The 24212-nt window shown below is 43.0% G+C and overlaps 1 protein-coding gene across 1 annotated transcript in view; it reads right to left on the minus strand.

Moving 5' to 3' along the window:
- Window positions 1-1436: 1436 nt before the first annotated feature.
- Window positions 1437-24212, minus strand: part of LOC311522508 (tetratricopeptide repeat protein 38-like) — a 39015-nt gene continuing 16239 nt past the window's right edge. Inside the window, exons 8-14 of the mRNA XM_084631910.1 lie at window positions 22132-22191; window positions 21326-21364; window positions 20258-20339; window positions 19115-19280; window positions 5251-5410; window positions 4893-4966; window positions 1437-2768 (exon numbers count right to left, since the gene is read on the minus strand). Of these exons, the coding sequence (XP_084488036.1) occupies window positions 2675-2768; window positions 4893-4966; window positions 5251-5410; window positions 19115-19280; window positions 20258-20339; window positions 21326-21364; window positions 22132-22191 (675 nt within the window). The 3' untranslated portion in view covers window positions 1437-2674. The remainder of the gene's footprint in view (window positions 2769-4892; window positions 4967-5250; window positions 5411-19114; window positions 19281-20257; window positions 20340-21325; window positions 21365-22131; window positions 22192-24212) is intronic.

Raw genomic sequence — 24212 nt, forward strand, 5'->3', positions numbered from 1 at the left:
GCTTCGAGGATATCAGCCTTTGTTACTTAGGGCTGTATTTTCAAATGGCTTTAGCAGCATAGCTTAATTTAAAAGAAACAACATGTAACTAAAATATTCCTGAAAACACAAACCAGGCTACGGTGGTATCCGGATCAAGGTCTAACAGGCAAAACAAACCTGAAACAGCTCACTGTGTTTAGGGTTTATAGACAATGCTTTGAAAAGCTGTTTGGTAGTTTAAAGTTGGGACCACTTGTGTCTTCCCGCTTCCCCCTCTTTTTTACATCTTGTGACCATTGCCAGGGTAATTTTACGGAAGGAAGAAACACTGCCCCCTTGCCTGATATTCCTTGTTAAATAGGTTTCAGTCTCACATCTACTGTCAGAATGTGGTAGCCATCACTCAGCACAGAAAAGGAAGGACTGTTATCAACCTAGTACTTTTGGGGATGACTACAGTACTGTTGGCACAGCTGTTCCCTGAACTAACCATCTCTCTAATGAGCAAATGTCCTTGTTTGTGATAGAAGACTGCCTGTTAGATGGACGCTATTGGTATTTTGTGGAGAGAGAGCAGAAGTTCAAAACTGTAGCCTTGTATAACACTTGGCTGTGGTAGTAGAAGGAATGATGCTTAGTTACAACATAAAATGTAAGCAAACAGCTGGAGAAGTGCTTACATCAGCTATAGTCAAACTGTACAAGTTCAGTGTAGGGTCAACATCCCTCTGAGGCAGATAAAGGTAGTAAGTACCAGGCAGTTTCATCTGTATGGGACCTAAAAGAGAGATTGTCTGTTCTACAAAAAGTGTAAACATTAATATCCATGCAGCAGGAGGCACAGCTGGGGCCAGTGTACTTGGACAAGTTTTTAATTCCCTGCTGTGTACACGTTAGTTGCTTCTCTCCACCTCAGCTATGGCTGTACTTCATTGGTGCTGTGTCTGCAGTTCAAAGAGCACTTTGGGAATGTTCAGCATAAAAAACTCAAGTATGAATGTGGTTACAGTTCACTCCAATTTGACAAAGAGTAACTATGGATTTATAACACTTAAAAGAAACCACTGCAGACTCATTTTAGGGACAAAGGAGTGGGGTGATGGCAGGGAAGGACAAATGTAAATTATAATCTTCTCTATCTGGCAACAAAAATGCTTAACACCTGTTTAAAGAAAATGGTTCAGGTGCCAATTCCGCTTCCGAAAATGAGTCCCAAAATGAAATTTCTTTGAGGAGGGGGAGGAAGGGAGAATAATGTTACTCCACTTGATGCCTTAAGTCAGATTGTGGTTTCCTTGTACTTGCGGAGTGTAATAGAACAGCTTGACTTCAGCTCTGCTAAAGAAAGATGTACACTAAATAAAACCCAGTATGGAAAATATTCAAAACCTGCACAGTTTCATACATTCGTCACTTTGGTGATGCCTAAGTTCAGGAAAAAAAACAACTAATCATCATCTCCTTGAATTTAATGAAGTTCTTTAGGATTCTATGAGTAATGCCATAAATTACATTACAAATCTAAGAGCAAAATTTATGGCAACGGAGGAGTAAAGTATCAGTTCAACGCTAATCAAAGAAACACAGTTACATATGAAAAAAGATCTATACAATTCTTAATAGATTGCACGAAGATTTTTCTGAGCCTAGCCACTGATGTTATATCCTACTAAGGTGGCACAAACTTCTATTAAAAATGCAATAAGAGCATCAAGTAGTAAGACGTTTCAATTAACAACTATGAAACGGTTGACCTGAAAGATCAGTTCATACCTGTATGACTTTAATAGCAAATGATACAAAATTATGCCTTTGAGGAACTTGGAGCCAAATCCTGGAACCAGCAGGCGGGCCAAAAGGACCTAGCTGCATGCTGGGTAGTGTCACTCTGGCGTGGCTGTGTTATATGTGTGATAGAAGTCCTCATTCACCTTCCCCCAGACCTTTACTGCCACTCCAGGGCTGAAGCACCCCCTGCAGCTACTGCCACTCCATAGGAGAAGACTGTCAGTGAATTCCTTGGTTCAAATTCCTGCTCTCCTGCCGCATGTCTACATGTGTTAGGAACCTAATGGAGCAGAACTGCATGGAAGCAAAGGGTTGCCAAATACTGGCCCTATTTGCAGCAGTAGTTCTGTGGAACAAGGGCTTTCTATGGTCATGGGGGAGTGTTACTTTGGGCCAACACATATTAGTTCACGTTCTACACATTTTGGCACCATTTAGTCCTCCCTAGTACATCCCACATGTCATCTTTTTTCAAAGGCTCTTCACATGACAGCTCGACCCATCCCCTCTCATGTTTGAGAAAAGCAATACCACTGCCTACTTTGGCAGTGCACAACTTTATAATAGCAGGGTTAGCCCGCAACCTGATAAGCATAAGACTGATGCGTTCTCCTGAAAAGCAATGGCTCAAGCTTGCTTTAAACAAATGATTGATATCTATTTCATTTGCTACTGTCGCCCTGCTAGGCATAGCGAGGCTATAATTTTCCAAGAATCAGAGGTGTTCCAGAAGCTCAAGCAATGATGCTGAATCACCACAACAAGCTTCCCAAAGCTCAGATATTTAGAAGATCTGATATGGCTGCTGATGCAATGTTTTCCCCATTTTGTTTCTTCTAATGCCATAGAAAGTGACTGATTATAGTGCTAATTATTATTTCCACTGGAACAACAGATTTAAGATTTATCCCATCACATGAACAGCTGATGCCTTCCGAATAAGTCGCTCAGTCAATGGTGAATTTGGTCTCAGCCCATCACGTTCTGTTAGGAGGCATCTGAAGGAGGTAAGGGAGGGGGGATGGGAAAAAAAGAGGCCTTAAATACAGTGCTCAAAAGCATAGCAAGCAGGTTTTTCTGTTTCCTGGTTTAGTAGTCATGTGTCATCTGAAAATAAGGAATTAGCTGCAGCGAATAGGCTGGTCACTGGCACTTTAAGGAGTTATTCAAGGAAAATCAGTGTAGAAAACAGCACAGCTATGTTTTTAAATGCCCGTATCATATGCTTTGACCACAATGCAGGACACAGACTAAGAGGGTGACCTTCTCTTTCCCATTTCTAACCCTCCAACTAATTGTTCCCCATTTTCACCGCCAAGTGGCACTGAAAATAGCAAAGCATAAGAACTCTGTGAGGTTGTGCTAAATAATCTCGCTCTCTTCCCGTCAAGATCCTAAAAACTCCCTTGTTGTAGCTCACCTTCTACCACTAACCATCCGCTCCTGCTCTGATGCCTCACCTCATAATCCTTAACCATAAACATTTGAAATAAGATGTCTCACACATAGACTACCCGCTCACATTACTTTTGATGTTCCACCCCCAACTAATACCTGCATGTTGTCTAGTTTTGATCATAAGGGGTTTCTGACAGGGAGATATAAGAAGAAAATGAATAAAATGAGCAAGAATCTCTTCATACCTGGGAGGCTGGAATGATTTTCATTACTTAGAAGCTAAGGGTCTGATTCGCCACTCATTTACATTTGTGTTAATCAGGACTAACCACAATGAAGTCAGTATAGCTACTCTTACACTAGTCTGACACCAGAGAATCTGGTCTTAAGGCTGCAATTCTTTCAGCTGGCCTGCACAGGTAGCCACCTTCAATAGACTTAGATATTGGCACAGGAGTCTGCTACTTTGAGCAGCTCTTGTGATTTCTACTAAAACCAGACTGCACAACAAAGAGCTGATGTATGGCTCGACAATAAATAGGTTTGGCAGCATTCCATTTTAAACTGATAACTGTCGGCAAATGTCGATTTCAGCTGACACACTGAAATTGGGCGTGTGGGGGAGGAAAAATCAATTGGTAACAGTTGGTGCCTGCAGGGATCAGGTGCCACCGGCCCAGTGGCAGTGCAGGTAGGCCTCTGTAGCTCTGCTGTCATGGGAATGAGGGAGCGGGTCCAGGACAGTGCGGTTGCATAGGGCTGCCTCAGGGTCAGTGAACCCAATCCCTGCAGGCACAAAGTGTCGGGGGAGGCAACTATGCTGGCAGGGCCAACTATCCCCAGCCAGGACTGTGAGGAGAACTAGGAGCCCCTGGCCATGGGTGAGCCACTCCACTGCTGAGTAGCTCCTGCTAAAATGGAGGGAGTCCTTTGCGGCCCCTTGTCACATCTGCTCTGCCCTGCCAGGATGGCAGCCTTGCCCACACTTTAAGCTTACAGGGATCGGGTGTCACTGGTCCTGTGGCCATGCAGGGAGCCCTCTGAAGCTCCACTCTCATGGGCGTGAGGGAGTGGGGCTGTGAGAGTGGAGCAGCAGAAGGCTCCCTGCATGTATGTGGGGACAGTGACAGACTCAGTCAAACCTCTGCAGACAGAAGGTGTTGGGGAGGCTGTGGTCGTGCTGGCCCAGTGAAGGGAGGTCACCCCACTACTGAACAGCTCCTGCCCAGGGACAGCTCCCACACTCCTGACCGGTGACTGAGTGCAATGGTGGCACCTGATCCCCGCAGGCACAAAGTGTGGAAAAAGCTGCAGTCCTGGCTCAGTGGAGCAGAAACCCTCCAGTCTGGACTCGGAGGAGGAGGAGACCGGCCTCTTGCTGAATAGCTCTGTGCCCAGCCAGGAGCCACTCAGCAGCAGGGCAGCCTCCTCCTCCTCGCACCCTGATCCCAACCTTCACCAGTCTCTTGTAGCTGAACTACTGACTGCCAACATTGACCAGCCCAGTTTGTAGCAGCTGAACAAAGTTAATATTTGACAATTGCTGCAGATTGTGCCCTAAAAGATTAAATGTAATATTATATAGCTTTAGTTTTGCTAGCATATAATGTTACTTACAATTTACAATGTTTAAAAGCATTGACAATTTCTGCTTTCATAAATACTATTTCTATTGATACATATCATGGAATCCAGAAGTCCTTATTTTAGCAAGTGGTACTCACCTGGCCAGGTTCTGATGGGCTTTTGATTTGCAATTTAAAGCAGCATGGATCAATAGCTGGTTGAAAACATCCCTCTGACAAGAGAAGTCACAAAAATGAACGTAAGTTAATATTTAGTAATAAATGCTGCAAGTAACAATTGCTCGGTTTCTGGGAGTTGGGTAAACCCATCCAGAAGGGATCTACTTCTACCAACAACATTAAGCAGCTGACACACAGTACTTTTTATTTGTAAATTTGTCTCAATTATCACAAATTTAGAAAGGGAAAACGAAAAGGGAAGCGTAACAGATGCTACCGAAAGACAAACAAGCCCTACCCAAATGCAGTTAAATAAAATAATCTTCAACCCCTTTACCTGAGCATTGCTGCCTCCTATCTGTAAGAGCTGGTAGCGAACTGGATAAAGTAATTCTACTGTCTTGTCATAATTTCCATTGTCAAACTCTACCAAAGCCTGGCAAAGCGGCAACCCCAATTTCGGAGCCAGACCGAGCTCATGGTCTTCACCGGGTGCTCTGCAGAACAGGAAAGAAGTTAACTGCCAATGAGCAGAAGGTCAGACTGCAGCACTTGTACTCCTTTTCGTGCTGTTCTGTCACCTCCTGCAGCGCGACACTGTCGGCGCAAATTAGTTTCACTGAGTTTAAGGAACAGTGCTACACAGAACCAAATCAAACCCACACCCTGTACATTTTGCTCAATAAATGTAGTGCTTACTTACTCTACAGTGACTGTGTTCTTAGAGATGTTTTATCCCTACAGATGGGGCTCTGCAGGATGCGCATCCACTTGTGCACGCTCAGAGACTACAAAGCAGTTTGCAGGCCTGCACAGAGCTGTGCCTTGTGCTTTGAATGAGGGCATATAAGGAGGTGCCAGTTGGCTGTCACTCAGTTCCTTCTTGACCATGAAGCCGGAAGGTGGAGCACTCATTCGGACAAAACATCTCTAAGCACTCCAGTTACTGTAAGGTAAGTAACAGCTTCTTCTTTGAGTATATGTCCTGGTGGGGGCTCCAGGCTTGAAAACTCCCAGACAGTGACTCAAGTCCAGTGCAGTTTGTAGGACTGCATCACCAAAGGTGGGGTCATCTTTGGCAGAGGTCAGAGGGCATAATGCTTGGCAAAAGCGTGGACAGAAGACCGAAGAGCAGTCCTGCGGATTTCTGCTATGGGCCCATCCTCCGGGAGGGGACTGAGCACCAGTGGTATGTGCTGTTACTCGGGGAGGAGGCTGCACAGCAGCATTCTCATAGCAGGGCAAGATGCAATCCAACACCCCACTTAGACAGCTTTCGGGTAGAAAGCTTGCGGGTAGAAATTGGTTTGACCTGTCTTCATTTCTACGAATGACACAAATAAGCTGGGAGAGGCCCAAAGGTTTTAGTCCTGGCTAGATATAAGGCAAAGGCTCATTTGGTGTCCAAGGAATGAAGGCTTGATTCCTCCAGGGAGGCATATGGTTTTGGGCAGAACACTGACAAGGGAAGTGCCTGGTTAACATTCCATTCAAAGGACACCCTTGGGAGAAAGTGAGGGGGGCATTGTATGAGCCTCTGTCAGGGTACATCTGGCCCATGTCCATCCAGGTCTTCTCAGTCTTTGCCCACCCTATCGCAGCCAGATTCCTGAAGGGTCTACACAACATGTTTGCTCCCATTTGACACCCAGTCCCACAGCGGATCCTCAGCCTGGTTCTAAATGCCCTAAGGAGAGCCCTCTTTGAGCCAATGGCTGTCTATCCACCTCTCCCTCAAAACTTCATTCCTAATTGCCAGCACCGCAGCAAGATGAATGGGGGAGCTGGGAGCGTTGATGGCTGACCTACCATTATGTTGGATCATGTTAAAGAAGTTCTGTATTAAAATCACAAATGAGTTTGATTCCCCAGAGTTTAAATTCCAGGGTATTACTAATTAAGAGGTCTCTTGGTTTTTGGTACTGTTTCTCTCCCTCTATGTGTGAAACTTGCAAGCTGCTAATTGCGTTAGTACATTCTAAGACAGAGTCTGTTCTCAAAGCCGTTCACAGAGAGAGAGACTCAAAGCAATACTCTGTAACAACAGAAACAGCACCCAGAGACTCCCCGCCCTTTTGTTGTATTAACAATTGTGATTAAAATAGAGATAGAGGATGTATGTGGATGGATGCTTGGTGTAGATAATAACTGAATAATCAGGGAGGTTCCAGCCTAAGAATCCAGTGTCCATCAGCTGAAGAAGGCGTCAAGTGGAAATAACCAGAGGACCCCCAGAGGGCAGACTGGAATCCACCCAACAGCCTCAAGAATGGGAGAACCAAAGAACAAGATAACATCTAGCAGCACGAAGCCGTCAGGAATGTGCTATCTGCCGACTGATTCAGCAACAGCATGATGAAGCAATTCCCATAGACTGGCATAGGAAGAAATTCCTATAAAAATAGACTCTAGAAAGTGAGAACTTTGGGGTCTGATTCTGCAAACCAACTTCCAGGAGCATCAGATGAGCATCTGACAAGGCCCTGCTCCCTCCTCATGTCCAGGCCACCTGGCCAGTGGCTTGGCATGAGCAACTCTGAGGCTGGTAACTATGATAACATAGTTACCTGTGTGTGTGTGTTTGTAGGAATGAATGAGTGAATACATATGAGATTGAATGGAATGTTATAGCTATAACTGCTTACTATGATTCTTTCTGTATTCACAATAAATGTGGTATTTTGCCTTTTTCCCTTTAATAAGATCCTGATGGTTTTTATTTTATTGGTATACCAATACATCACCTTTTATAAGGACAGAGTTATACAAGGCACAGAGATTGGAATAGTGTTAATGCCCTGGCCATTGCTGCGTGAGCCTCTTGGGCAACCGGTCTCTGAGAAGCCAGTTGTCCAAGTATGGGAATACCCATATACCCCAGTGGCAGAGGCAAGTGGCTGCCCCTGAAAGAATCTTTGTGAACACCCTCAGGGCTGTGGACAGACCAAAAGAGAGAACTCAATATTGACAGTGATATGTCCCTATTACAAAACACAGAAAGTGTTTGTGTGAGGGGTGGATGGCTACATGAAAATAGGTGTCCTGTAGGTTGAGGGCAATGAGCCAGTCTCCTGGATCTAAGGCTGGGATTATGGCAGAGGTGGGCAAACTATGGCCGGCGGGACCCTCCTGCCCGGCCCCTGAGCTCCCACCTCCGGCCCCTCCCCTGCTGTTCCCCCTCCCCCGCAGCCTTAGTGTGCCGTGCTGCCGGCACAACGCTCTGGGCGGCCAGGCAGGGCAGTTGCAGAGCCACGGCCTGACCCGGTGCTCTGGGTGGCACAGCTGTAGTGCCGCCAGCCACCAGTGCTCCAGGCAGCATGGTAAGGGGGCAGGGGAGGTTGGATAGAGGGCAGGGGAGTTGGGGGGCTGTGGTCAGGGGTGTGGATAGGGATCAGGGAGGTCAGAGGCGGGAAACGGGGGGGGTTGGATGGGGCAGTAGCGGGCAGTCAGGGGTGGAGGGTCGGGGTGGTCAGGGGACAGGGAGCAGGGGGTGGTGAATGGGGCAGGAGTCCCGGGGGGCTGTCAGGGGACAGTGGGGGTTGGATGGGGCAGGAGTCCTAGGGGAGCTGTCAGGGGGAGAGAAGGGCCGGGGGGGAGGCGGAGGCTGGGCCATGCCTGGCTGTTTGGGGAGACACAGCCTCCCATAACTGGCCCTCCATACAATTTTGGAAACCCGATGTGGCCTTCAGGCCAAAAAGTTTGCCCGCCCCTGGATTATTGTAACTAGTATCAGCATTCTCAAGTGTTGTGCTAGGACACAGCTGTTCAAGTTTCTGAGGTCAAGAATTGGTCTCCATACTATGTCTTTCTTGGGAACAAGGAAGTAACAGGAATAGAACCTTCTTCCAATGAACTCTAGTGAAACTGGGTCTATTGCTCCCAGGAGGAGAAGAGAATGAACCTCTTATTTCAGGACTTCCTCATGAGAAGCATCCCTGAAGGGGATGGGGATGGAGGAGTGGAATGGAAGTGGATAGAGTAACCTACTTTGACAACCTCCAATATCCACTTGTTTGAGGTGAGCGATTCCCAGGCTGGTAAGTAGAGGGACAGTCGATCTCCAAAAGGCAGTGTAGTCATACAACAACTGATCCGATGGAGTGGGCTGCTTGATGCCTTCAACTGAGGTGTCAAAAGTGCCTTTTATAGGTTGAGTAGAAGTACGGGTGCAGCCCCTGTTTTTGTGGTTTCAGCTGTCTGCAGAAGCGCTCCTGAGGCTGAGGGAAAGTGTGCTGATGGTATTGGAATGATCTCTATCTCTGAGCAGTTTGGGATCTACTAAAGTGCCTTTTAGTCACAGGCACATAAATCCCTAGTGACCGCAACGTTGCTCTTGAATCTGTGTGTATATGGAGGGAAGAGTCTGAGTGTTCACTGAAACACTTAGGCCCTTTAAACAGCAGCTCTTCCATGTTATTCTGTACTTCTCTCAGAGGACCCGAGGTCTGGAGACAGGATGCTCTTCTCATGATCACCACAATGGCCCTGGAGGCTGTCTCAGCAGCAGTAGAGCAGCTGGCAGGAAGGCTTTTGCAACCAACATGCTACAGTGATGAGAGATAAACTGAATATTTCTGGTCTTGTCACAAGTGCTCAATGAAGTGTATAAACTTGGAGTATGTGTTAAAGTTGTGTTTTGCCATTCAAGCTTGGTAGTTGGCAATACAAAATTGGAGAGCAGCTGCTGGGTAGCTCTTCCCTCCCTGCAAATCCAGCCGCTTGGATTTCTTGTCGTATGGAAAAGGCCTAGAGAAAGATTCATTGCTTTTCTCATTGGCTGCGTTGACTACCAGGGAATTGGGGCTGGGGTGGGAGTAGTACTCCATTCTTTCCAGTGGAATGTAGTTTGAGGTGACGTGCAAGTGGGACGCCAGCAACCACTTCCTCCCTGGGGGCAGCTTCATTGGAAATTCATCCACAGTGACCGGCTCAACTGCGTCCCACTGAACGGAGCCATCCACCTCAGGAATTGGGACAAGCGATGCAGGAAGTGCAACTATGCCAACGAGACGCTAACCCACATCTTTTGTAGCTGCAAGCCCCATTCCAGAGCCTGGCACCTGCACCACAACGCCATCCAAGATTGCCTAGTCAGAGCCATCCTGCCACCCATGGAGAAGGTGGCCGTGAACTCTGCTATCCCCAGAACGGACAGCCAACTGTGACTGGATATCATCAGCAGCAGCAAGGACCAAAAAAAGATCATCATGGTGGACACCGGGGTTCCCTTTGAGAACAGGACCCCGAGCTTGAAAGGTGGAGAAATATGTCCTTCTAGCCGACACCTTGAGAGCTAGGGGCTACGTTCAAACTCACACATTGTCATCAGAGCCCTGAGTGCATGGGACCCAAACAACGAGTGAGTGTTGAGAAAATACAAAAAGAAAAGGAGGACTTGTGGCACCTTAGAGACTAACCAATTTATTAGAGCATAAGCTTTCGTGAGCTACAGCTCACTTCCTCAGATGCATATCGTGGAAACTGCAGCAGGCTTTATATATACACAGAGAATATGAAACAATACCTATTCCCACCCCACTGTCCTGCTGGTAATAGCTTATCTAAAGTGATTTCCAGCATAAATCCAGGTTTTCTCACCCTCCACCCCCCCACACAAATTCACTCTCCTGCTGGTGATAGCCCATCCAAAGTGACAACTCTTTACACAATGTGCATGACAATCAAGCTGGGCTATTTCCTGCATAAATCCAGGTTCTCACATCCCCCCCACCCCCATACACACACAAACTCACTCTCCTGCTGGTAATAGCTCATCCAAACTGACCACTCTTCAAGTTAAAATCCAAGTTAAACCAGAACATCTGGGGGGGGGTAGGAAAAAACAAGAGGAAACAGGCTACCTTGCATAATGACTTAGCCACTCCAAGTCTCTATTTAAGCCTAAATTAATGACCCAACACTCTCACAAATCTTGGGAGACAGGCCAGTCCTTGCCTACAGACAGCCCCGCAACCTGAAGCAAATACTCACCAACAACCACATACCACACAACAGAACCACTAACCCAGGAACTTATCCTTGCAACAAAGCCCGTTGCCAACTGTGCCCACATATCTATTCAGGGGACACCATCACAGGGCCTAATAACATCAGCCACACTATCAGAGGCTCGTTCACCTGCACATCCACCAATGTGATATATGCCATCATGTGCCAGCAATGCCCCTCTGCCATGTACATTGGTCAAACTGGACAGTCTCTACGTAAAAGAATAAATGGACACAAATCAGATGTCAAGAATTATAACATTCATAAACCAGTCGGAGAACACTTCAATCTCTCTGGTCACGCAATCACAGACATGAAGGTCGCTATCTTAAAACAAAAAAACTTCAAATCCAGACTCCAGCGAGAAACTGCTGAATTGGAATTCATTTGCAAATTGGATACTATTAATTTAGGCTTAAATAGAGACTTGGAGTGGCTAAGTCATTATGCAAGGTAGCCTGTTTCCTCTTGTTTTTTCCTACCCCCCCCCCCCCCCAGATGTTCTGGTTTAACTTGGATTTTAACTTGAAGAGTGGTCAGTTTGGATGAGCTATTACCAGCAGGAGAGTGAGTTTGTGTGTGTATGGGGGTGGGGGGGATGTGAGAACCTGGATTTATGCAGGAAATAGCCCAGCTTGATTGTCATGCACATTGTGTAAAGAGTTGTCACTTTGGATGGGCTATCACCAGCAGGAGAGTGAATTTGTGTGGGGGGGTGGAGGGTGAGAAAACCTGGATTTGTGCTGGAAATCACTTTAGATAAGCTATTACCAGCAGGACAGTGGGGTGGGAATAGGTATTGTTTCATATTCTCTGTGTATATATAAAGCCTGCTGCAGTTTCCACGATATGCATCTGAGGAAGTGAGCTGTAGCTCACGAAAGCTTATGCTCTAATAAATTGGTTAGTCTCTAAAGTGCCACAAGTCCTCCTTTTCTTTTTGCGAATACAGACTAACACGGCTGTTACTCTGAAACTTGAGAAAATACAGAATTGATCAATGCTATGCTCAGCTGATGTGGCAACTCATGGTGTCAGATGCCAGCAGGTAGTCAAGGGACATCGATCTAGAACACATCACCGGACATTGGCAATACTGGGAGAGATGAGCTGGAGTGCTGATGAGAAGCGCAGTTTAGAAAGTAACTGAAATACTTCCCTGATGGATTGTATTTTCTAACAGACAACCTATCCTAAATTCTCAATTACTGAGGGACAATCTTCACTTATTGATATAGTATTTGCTTTCCACAACCAGCTCTCTGTATAACTTTTCATGAGTGATGTACCCAAACATTTGGATGGTAATATTTAGTATTTGGATGCTATTTGTATTGTTAAATTTATTAATCTTATTTGTGTTATTGCTGATTATGTACTATATGTATTGTACTACTTTTAAACCAACCCTTGTACTTTTGGATAATTTAAGCACTATACCCAGATGTACAGACACTCTTTTCTTAACCTATGTATTATATAATTTTAGCATTAGTTTTAATAAAATTTCTTATCTGCCCATTTACACCTTAATAGGAATATGGCAGGTGTTTGCCATAGGGTGTATGCAGGGTGATAACAATGCCTTATTGATGGGTAACTTATAATTCAGGATGTCCACCAAGGAATGTTTCAACTGATGCACTTCCTCAAATGGGATTTGAAGAGAATCCACTAGCCTCTTCATGGAGTCCCAAAAGGCTTTGAAATCACCAGTTTAGGACGGCTGTGGTGGCATTACTGCCTCATCCAGAGATGACCTTACAGAGGGAGGTGAGCTGTCCTTGACCTGAAACTCTTCTCTTCCTGTATATCATAGAATATCAGTGTTGGAAGGGACCTCAGGAGGTCATCTAGTCCAACCCCCTGCTCAAAGCAGGACCAATCCCCAATTTTTGCCCCAGATCCCTAAATGGCCCCCTCAAGGATTGAACTCACAATCCTGGGTTTAGCAGGCCAATGCACAAACCACTGAGCTATCCCTCCCCCGCAATAAGTGCGCAGTACTGTGATGTGCAGTACCAGAGGACAGTCTGCAGGTACAATACCAATGACTTTTTCTCACGTATTCAATAGCACTGGTCACTGTAGGGATCCTCTGAGTCACAGCGACCCCAGGGGGGAGGGAGGTAAGGGAAGAGGCCCCCAATGAAAACCATAGTCACTGAGCCTATGGTATTTGGTAGTACCCTAGGATCCTCTTAATGAAAGGGACTCATGGGAGTAGAATAGTACGGTACCAAGATAACATCCTGTACCGAGATCTCAGTACAACCAATCCTTCCCTGACTTAAAAGGGGGGTGGCTCTTTAACCAGGCTGGAGACTTAAACAACTCTCAACTTGCAGCTGTCAGGGTGGTACTGGAGAGGTGTCTCTAATAAATCAGCTCAGTATTGAAGATTCAGGCTCTTCAGAGATCATGCAATCCTCTGAAGAAAGGAACCTGGAAGGAGGTTGAGGTCTCAGTCTCTGATAGCCTTCAGACAAAGTGTGTGTCGGTACCAGAGGTGGAAATGCCGACTGGTGAGACAGAGGCTATTGCAGGACGGAGGTGGTTGTAGAGTCATCTCCCACCTCAGATGTACACTGAGCTGCCGGTGCTGGGGCATGGATGATACCTTGCAGTGCTGCTAAACACACAGGGCTGTCAGGTGGTGCCACCATGGTGGTTACTCTGGTGGTAGGTATGTTGTCCAAGTGGGGCTTCTTCCACAGAACCAATCCCTCCGTTCTGGACTCAGTCAGTGCCTCTACTGTACCCTTAGAGTGACAAGAGGTCTCCCGAGAGCAGGTTTTATGGTTTATACCTCTCCAGGCAGGGAAAAGGAGTATGTTTCTTCTTTAGAGTTTTATTCTCTGGGGCCATAAACAAGACTGTGGTGACCTGTGACATAGAGGCCAGTGCACTAGTGGGGGGGGGGCAGACCTCTCCAGAGTTAGATCATGTTCCATTAACAGGAACTTAAGTCTAGTCTCCCTATCTTTTTTGACTCTACCTTTTAAACCCAGACAAAACTTGCATTTAGAAGGATCCTGGGAGTTCCCCAAACACCACAGGCAACTTGAGTGTCCTTCACTATAGGGAAAGGACAGGTGGCAGGTCTGATAGGGCTTAAAACCTGGGGTTTGGGCATAACAAGTTGTGCTCTGGCACGAAAGAAAGGTCCATAAAGGGGAGGAATCAGGAAGCCCTCCTTGCCCCTACAAGCAAAACAGTGCTATATAAAATCAAGAGTAACCAAATGAAAATAGATAATTTCTTATTTACTTCATTATTTTATAGTTTAACGATTCCCAAGGTGAAAGGCAGGAAGCTGAATACTACGGACAGCAGAACGCTTGCTGCAGGAGGTTGAGAAGGAACTAAGTGGCAGTGTCCTCACATCTCCTTATATGCCCTCATTCAAAGCACAAGACACTGCACTGCGCAGGCACAGACCCATAGACACTAATTTGCAGCCTCTGACCAAGAGCGCTGGGGAGCACACATATTCTTTACTGAAAATCCATGGGGACATGTACTCAAAGAAGAACCTTATTTGCTGTAACTTTAAAAATTCTGAAATCTTAAGTATTTTAATTGGATAAGTGAAAACATCCTTTCCATAATCCCTCTTGACCTGAGTAGTCAGCCAATCATCGGGGCCTTGCAGGTTGTTTCCATTCAGAGGAGATACTGATGACACATAAGGCTAAGATTTAGTCAGGGGTATTTTTAGTAAAAGTCATGGACAGGGCACAGGCAATAAACAAAAATTCATGGCCTGTGACTGGTCCCTGACTTTTACTATAAATAACCCTGACTGAATCTTAGCTGCTCTAGGGTGCCCCTGGGCACCGCTGCTCTGTGGGTCAAGGGGGGCTGATGGCTGGCCCCTGCTCTGGTGTCTGACTGCTCCCAGGGACCACTGCTGCTCCAGTGGCCTCCAGTACCAGCCGCATTGGCCACTGTATGGGCAACCCTGGGGCTAGCTGCCCAGGACTGCCCAAGCAGCAGCCCATGCAACTGGCTCCAGGGCTGACACAGCAGCTGGCCCCGGGGTCACCCCAGCAGGGGTCAACTGCGCTGGCCACTGCAGCTGCTGAAGTCACGGAAGTCCTCAAAAGTCTCGGAATCCGTGACTTCCATGACAGACTTGCAGCCTTAATGATAAAGTCAGATATTGCTTGATGCAAACCTGTTTATTAACAAGAATGTACAAAGAGTTCTGTTTCCCTCAACACAGTAGGAAATGAACATACAACAGAAGCCAGTTTTTATGCTCTATATTCCCAACCTCTTTTTCCAGCCAACACTCTACCCAGAAAGCGTGCTCAGGTGTTTTTTTTCCTCAGGGTCATGCTAAAGTGCTTTTCTGGATGTCCTTGGCTTTTGATTGCCTTCTCTGTCAGAGTGCCACTCTCACACACTTACCCACCAACCAATATCCAGCAAACCTTTGCATCCACATAGCTCAGTTTCTGACCAGCTTTGCTTACAGCCTGTGTTTTGGGCAATGGCTCCTGTTGTTTCTGTTATCTTATTCCAAAAGAAGTCTAACTGATTCTTACATTATCCTGAATAAAAGGCAGGGTTTACACCCAGCAGCTTCAACAGATTTCACCCCACCCCAGCACAACACAGAGAATTTTGTTTGCACACTGATCCACTCAAGAGAGGGGAAAGAGTCATCAGGTTTATGACCCAGTAGAACAGATTATTCATTAATCCAGTTTATTATCAATTCCAAAGGGAAACTAAATTAAGCTGTGTTGTCTGTTTTATGGACTATAGGTTTCTGTTTAAAATTTAATTGTTATAGTTCTCTGTTGTCAGTTGAAGCATTTTCTTAACTCTAAGTGTGTTCATATCTGACATTTAGAAATCTTTATAATTACATAAAACAGCTTAACCCTATGGAAATGGAGTGCTAAACTTTTGCTACTGAATTTGATGAAGGAGCTAACAACAAATAGCTGAGAGACAGTACTCTTAAACTACTTGGAATGTCAGCTAGTTGGCCCAGGACTGTCTTTTTTTGTTTTGTTTTTGTACAGTGCCTAATACAACAAGGTCCTGTTCCATGACGAGGGCTTCTAGGCACTATAATACAAATTAATAATGAAAAAGAGGCACACTACGTTTATGAAAACTCACAAAGTAAAAATGTATATGCAATGTACAGCTGCAAGCATAAGAGAATATACAAATACATCTTTTAAATCTTCAAACTTATCCCACATCTATAATAGAAAATCTTGAAAATATAGAGCAGGCTGTTGGTTCTTAGAATTTTATGGTTACCCTAAACAAATACAAATAGTTTCTAAGATAGGTAATGTAACTTATTCTTGACTTGAGTAATAGTCCTATTTATTACATTTTGGCTTAGTATACAAGTTTAACTGGATATTTAGTTTTTCAAATATGCCTTGTGACAAAGCTCTGTCCTTGTCTCCGTGGGTCCCGTGTTTCCTGGCGGATTTCACTAGCCTCAGAAAGACAAGGAGTACTTGTGGCACCTTAGAGACTAACCAATTTATTTGAGCATAAGCTTTCGTGAGCTACAGCTCACTTCATCGGATGCATTCAGTGGAAAAAACTGAATGCATCCGATGAAGTGAGCTGTAGCTCACGAAAGCTTATGCTCAAATAAATTGGTTAGTCTCTAAGGTGCCACAAGTACTCCTTGTCTTTTTGCGAATACAGACTACCACGGCTACTACTCTAAAACTAGCCTCAGAGGCTCACTGTGACCCTCCATGTAGCCCTTCTCTTTCTAGTGGCAAGGGTCACGGCTTACTGAGCCATTTTCATCATAAGCCAGCAAGGGAGGTGAGAAGCAACCCTTCCTCACACAGTCTCTGTTGTCTCCCAGTCTTAGTGATTAATTGGGGAAGGGAGGGGGGACCAGGCCAGCCCTCTACTCCAGGCTCCAGCCCAGGGACCCTAATAGTAGCAGCTATGGTAGCTGACTTTTTGGAAATAGGACATGTACAATTCCCTGGGCCACTTCCCCAATATCTTCTTCACCATTACCTCAGGGCCTCCTTCCTTGCGCCTGATATGGATTTGTACTGCTTAGTTCCTCCAACAGTGTGGCTTCCTCTACCAGCTCCTGACACACACCTCACTGACTAAGTGGGAGGCTTTTAACTAGTTCCAGCCAGCCCTTGATTGGCTTCAGGTGTCCCAATCAACCTAGCTATCTCCACTGCTTTCTAGAAGGATCTTAATTGGCCCCAGGTGTCTTGATTAACCTGGAGCAACTGCCATTTGGTTACATAATACCAGAGATTTGTTTAGCCTGGGGCTAACATACCTGTTCCTCACTACTTTACTATAGCCATCGGGCGTTGCCCCATCAGCCTATTCATATCAAGATATGCTTTATAATATAAATAAAGTAAAAATAAGTTTTATAATGATTCAAACTACTGCAATCCACAGCAATGACAATGTTACAATAAAAGATATAAAGATAGGCAGACAAGCAGAGGAAAGTCCCGTAGCACTGGGTGAAGGGTTAGCAATACTAAGTGTAAACTAATTAAATGTTCTACAAAATATCCATCCACTAAAGTTTAAGTTCTACAGCTCATACAGTAGCTATAGAAAAAAAAAAGTCCATCATGATCTGCTAGTAGTAAGCAAACCAGATTATGTGATTTTTCAACTCTACATTTCTCACATTTTCTTCTTGACCTCTTAAAGCCTCAGTGGATCATATTCACAGAATGTGAATCAGAGTTGTTCTGCAACTTTATGTCCAAAACAAAATCTGTCATACTTCATATTAAGGTTCCATTTCTAAATAATTTCTAAAAAGGGTAACAGATATTACTCTTTTTTTGGAAGATTGTTAGTGAATCCAACAGTTCAATAAGTTGCTTATAACCATGACTCATCAAAAACACTTTCTATTGTTATGCTTATAATCATCTTTAACACATAACTCTAACATGCTTTTAACATCATTTAATCACATATTAACCTTTTATACACCATTTATAAATGGAATCATAATATAAAGTAGGAATACAGTAACCCTGCTCCCCTGTTTTGTCAGGTTTATAAAGGCCCTGCTATCATTTTTCTAATGCTACGTATAAACCATCTCTATTTTTAGTGAGCTGTGTGTAGGGTGTGGGAGGGTTGCTGTTTTTCTCCCTCCAGAATACTCATTACTCTTCTGCAAACAAAGACAAATCACATTCTCTCCCTTTCTTTTGTAAGTGAAAACAGCTGCCATTGTAGGTGGCTACCTATTTGCTAGCCCTGTCCATTTCAAAGTATTCTGGGGTACCTGTATGCCACAAATGTCTTGCCTCTGGCCCCAAAAGTAAAAAGCACCAATTGGCTCAGATTGTACGTTGAAGAAAGAAAGGAAATCAGTTTCACCCACAGAAAAGTTGTCTACATAAAACAAAAATCGGGGAAAAATGTAAGAGTGGATTGTCATTCTCATCCTGCCTATGATGGTGATCAATAGCAAAATAAGAGCAAGAAATATTTTTTTTCATACATAAACAAAGATGTGACAAATATTTTTCTATTTTGAAGAAATACAAAAATATTAAAATTAATATTGAAGAACCAAACTGCCAAATCTTAGCAAAATTATGTTGTTAGCGCTTTGAACTCCATTTCATGTCAAAATGATAATTTGTTGTATACCTACAGCAAATATAGGATTATCAATATGGACACTTTATAGAGATCTGGTAATGAATACAGAACAATGTTTTAACTTGATGTAGCAGAGCAAAAAGGGCCCTGATAGGTAGTTGGCTTATATTGTAAAGTTTGCTCGCTTGCTTTACAAGAGAAATGCCTCTGTTCAGCAATGAACACTTACATTCCTAGTCTATACCCATTGTAAGGAAAACAACCCCGTTTACAGGTTAAAATGTTACAACCACTCAAAGCAAAATCCTACACTGCTGGGACAAGGATGCTATTGTCTGACAAGATTAAATACACACTCTAGACAATTACACACACTCACAATAAAAAGTAACTATTAGGAAATCCTTATTGTATAACTTCAGAAACAACACCCTGCTGAAACTAGAGTTCAAGTTATAACAGCCTAAACCAGAAAAAAATATTATGGTACCTAGCAAACTGGAAGCAATTAATTATAATACTAATAAACCTTGTAATGGGAAAATATTTATTCAAAACAACATTTTAATTCACTTGCTTACTTTGCAAGTTCCTGAAGAGTTGTTAAGAGCTCATTGGTGGTTTTGTGGTCTTTGGCCCCTAGCGAAGACATGAGAATGTGGACATCATTGAAAAACAGAACATGATCTTTGGAGTGTTTCTTTGTGAGTTGGATAACTTCATTCCACCTGTCTCCTACCTTTACACCTAGGAGTAAAATACGTGATTTAAAATAAGACTTCACTGCAAAGCAATTTCTTTAGCATGTATTTTCAGTTTCATTCAACCTTGTAAGCTTTAAAAAACACCTTACAAAGTCTGCTGCGTTGAGAACTACCACTCAGTGTCATATCTCCCACTTTTGAGCAAATACTTTATTGCTTATCTCCAAAAACACCTTCCATCACCGATGTCCTGGTCCCCTTTAGATAAGGTTCAGGCCTAATCATGAGATAGATGACATCCCCGGAACACAGATGAAGGAGGATAATGCCCACAGTCATCACTCTGGATCTGTCTGTGGCATTTGATTACTAATACTGGACTACATATATAAATATGCGCAGCATGACTGGCTGTAGCAGAGTTCTGTGAAAATTATTATTTACAATTTAGGAACTAGTATTTTTTTCTGGAATTCTAACTTCATCTTCACTTTTGAAAGTTAAAGTCTGCTGGCTGTATATTTAGTCTCATAGAACTATTAGAATGATTGCTACAATACCTATAGTGGACTACGTTTTTCAAATATCAAAATTTAGAACTAAATATTAGTGTTGGCTTGATATTGACTATGAGAGCAGTCAATAGCTGTTTAACAGTTTATATGTATGATCTTTTAATCTGAGGCTGAAAAACAGGTCTCTGGGGACAGAGAAAGTGAAATTTGCCAAAAAAAAGAAAAACGTGATCTATGTTAACTTAGTTGAATGGAATACTGTACTCACAGGAAAATAATAAACTCTAGGGAGAAATAATGGTAATGCATGTTATAGAAACTTTAAACTCACCTCCCAACAGCAGCAGCTCTTTAAAGTATTTATTCTCTCAAGTAACCCACTACTCAGAGTTGCTCTATATATTTTTGTAAATCTTCTTCCGCATGTTCGCGCATGAGGAGGAGTTTTATCTTACTATTTTAAGAAGAACGAGTAGAATTGAAGCAAAAACTAACAGTTCTTTACCTTCCAACTGAAGCCGGTACAGCATGGAGCAGTTATCTACTACATCTAGCATACTTCCACTCGACATGCATCTGGGAGCAATCTGCAATCAGAAAGCATTCTTAACTGCATTACATATATTTAGGTGGGAAGTTAATTTGAAAGTCAAACTTACTATGACCGTTCAAAATTAATTCTGTCTCTTTACGCTTCCAGATATAGCTATTTTATAACAAACCAATCACATCTTTCAGAAATATAACAATCCACAAATAATATTCATATTATTTTCTCTCTCTTGTTTTTCCATTTATAAAATCAAATACAGTGAGAGTGAAAACTACTTTTCCCTATGAGCTCTCCCAAAATGGAGCCAGAAGCTCTACTAGACTTTGCAACAGTTACTAGGTAGGACAAGATATTTTCATAAAGTTTAACATCAAAACAGGCATGGCAAGACTTATTATGCCGACTCCTAGTTAATTTACTGTGGATTATTTTAGAAAAATTCCTCTAAAGTTCAAGCAGGAGAGACCTTTAACAAGTCACCTAGAAAGGAAAAGATATGACAAAGGAAGTTGGAGCCAAACTAGTAACTGGCTTGGTAGTTAAACTGTGAGATCCAGCCTTAGTCATGATACCTTAGACCTACAGAAAAACTATTTTACAAAATGTTAAACTTTTTAAAAGTATCTATATTTTTTTTCTGGTGCCCTCAGGGCCTCTTCATAGCAACTAAGACAACCTGACTAAAGATAACAGGATATGAAAGTGGTACCAATAAAAATAACTGGAAAACACTAAAAAAAATTAGTAGTTTCTAATATGTGGTCTGAACAAAATATAAGTAAGATGGTGTGATATAAAGGGTTTTTTTGGCACTGGTTTAGGATGACCTGTGTAACTCACATGTAGTTTTCCCAGTTGAGTTGAATAATCACTCTAAAATGGCAATTAAACATTTAAAAATAAAACCAGAAAACGGTATCACACTTTTATATATTTTGTGTCGTATGAAGAATGAGGCATGTGCACCCACTCTCATTGGAACACTCTCTTTTCATTAAAACAAAATTGATTTAAACTCACGTGATTGTCATAAATTGTCAAAGCCGCTTCATAATCACCCTGTAAAAGCAAAGGAGGATTGTGTGATGACCTTTAGGATAGTGTCCATAAGTGACTGGTAGAGTTTAATAACAACAGATTTTTATAAGGATATCAGTGATCCTATCAATAAATGTCAATAGGAGCATGTGCCACATAGCCTGTTTCTTCTTCTTCCCTATCTCTAATCTAGGTATCTGAAAAAAGAGCTCCCTAAATCATCCTGCATAAAAACATAGTATGTATTGCAACCCAATACGCTCGATAGAAATCTGTTTGTAAAGGGTTTCAATACATCTGAAATACTTTTAATAAGGAGAATTTAACAACATAAAATCTCTGATTCTTTAACGTAATGGTCCTATTGGTCAGTCTCAGGTAATTTTTGCAAACTCTAGCCCCTTATGTTCTTTGTGCCAGCAAAATTTATATTCAATTCAGTGGGAATTTTGCATATGCAAAGACTACAGAACTGGGTTCATCTTTCTATCACAAAATTAGTGAATTTGCTCTGAATGTAATATTTAATTATCTCATTTCAGTAATTTCTCTATATTCCCGTACACATGATTTTAGATTTTTTCCTTCTAAAATATCATTTTCGAAAACACTTTAGTAAAGTACCAAACACCACAAATTATACTGCAGTAGATTCATAAAAACACCCAAATATTAAGAAGGGAGGAAAGCAGACCATACCCTTTTTGTCAGCACTGCCTGCTAATGAGAGAATATTCATCCACCTGGAGCATATAGCATATACTGTAGATGTAGAAGTGTGCTCATACCTTTTCTATGAAATACAAAGCCCAGTGCCAGTAATTATGGCAAGCAAGCATGTCACAATCCTGAGAAAAGAGAGAAAAATATTTTACTTCCAATATAAACTCATATTTAAACTCATCCAGCTGATTTTATATGGCACTCTTCTCCTGCAATAAATCTGAGGGCATAATAGATCAGTGGCTATTGGAACCAAGGAGCATACACTGTTGTTCCACTCTGAAAACTAACTACGTAACCCTCTTATTCAATACACTGTCCTTGCGGATAGAGACACAAAAATATGGAACCTCACAATTCAAGTTCTACAGAGCCACTTTTCAGAGCAGAACTGCATTTTGACTCAGACTCTACCTCATTCTGCAACACCTTTATTGGAAAACCTCCAAACTGACAGGACTAACTTCACACCTTTCTGTCCAGCCACAAGCTGACAGCATAAGGTCAAATACTCCTTTCCATCACACTGGCACAAGCCCATTGGAAACAGCAGGCTTTCACTAGTGTAACAACCAAGAATCCAAGTCAACAATACATTTGTGACAACTCAAATAAGCACAAAAATCACAAAGACTCTAAGACCCCCTATTCCTGCACAGTGTGGTGGTTAAAATTCATCTTATCATAAGGAGGACGATGTGCTCATTTAAGTAGTGAGCATTGCAATATGAATCTCTGAGAAGCAGTATATCAGTATTTTATGATATTTACATAAGCCAATAGTTTATCATCACTTGTTTAATATTAAATTGCAAAAAGGACTGCTGAGTCAGATGGTTAAGCACCTGACATAAAAGAGCGCCCTTGTTGCCAACAAGGCCAACAGCATATTGGGCTATATTAGTAGGAGCATTGCCAGCAGATCGAGGGAAGTGATTATTTCCCTCTATTCGGCACTGGTGGGGCCTCACCTGGAGTATTGCATCCAGTTTTGGTCCCCCCACTACAGAAAGGATCTGGACACATTGGAGAGAGTCCAGTGGAGGGCAACAAAAATTATTAGGGGGCTGGGGCACATGACTTACGAGGAGAAACTGTGGGAGCTGGGATTATTTAGTCTGCAGAAGAGAAGAGTGAGGGGGGATTTGACAGCAGCCTTCAACTGCCTGAAGGGGGGTTCCAAAGAGGATGGAGCTAGGCTGTTCTCAGTGGTGGCAGATGAAAGAACAAGGAGTAATGGTCTCAAGTTGCAGTGTGGGAGGTCAAGGTTGGATATTAGGAAAAACTATTTCACTAGGAGCGTGGTGAAGCACTGGAATGGGTTACCTAGCAAGATGTTGGAATCTCCATCCTTAGAGGTTTTTAAGGCCTGGCTTGACAAAGCCCTGGCTGGGATGATTTAGTTGGTTAGTCCTGCTTTGAGCAGGGGGTTGGACTAGATGAGCTCCTGAGGTCTCTTCCAACCTCAATCTTCTATGATTCTATGATACCAAATTCGGCCTACACAATAATCAGTCTCAAATGTCATGCAGGTAAGATTATTGGTTCCCCCTCCATGAATAAAATCATAGCTGCTTAGTGCTGCTATTTATGAGTATCATACAAAACTAAATTGTAATTGCACAAGGCAGTGCAGTCCTGTGGGCTGCTCTAATTCAGAGGAAGGAAAAAAAGAGCAAACTGCTTTTTTTCATTACTGGATCAGTTTGGGTGAACAGAAGAAAACAATAAAATACAGAGCAAAGCAGCTCCTGAATGTATTTGTCAAAATAAAACTAACCAGCAAGAAAGTCCATGCAAGATCCACACATCTCTTGCTGGGGAGTAGAGAAGGTAAATTTTCAAAAGAACTTAAGTGATGTATTTCAGAGTAGCAGCCATGTTAGTCTGTATTCGCAAAAAGAAAAGGAGACTTGTGGCACCCTAGAGACTAACAAATTTATTTGAGCATAAGCTTTCGTGAGCTACAGCATATGCTCAAATAAATGTGTTAGTCTCTAGGGTGCCACAAGTACTCCTTTTCTTTAAGTGATGTAGACACCTAAGTTCTATTTCCAAAAGTGAACTAGCACTTAGGCCCCTAAGTCACTTAGGTGCTTCTGAAAATGTTCCCCAAATTGCCTACTGTTAATTACATTTTTAGGGT

The sequence above is a fragment of the Lepidochelys olivacea genome (genome assembly GCF_965140295.1).
Source record: "Lepidochelys olivacea isolate rLepOli2 genome assembly, chromosome: 1".
NCBI lineage: Eukaryota > Metazoa > Chordata > Testudines > Cheloniidae > Lepidochelys > Lepidochelys olivacea.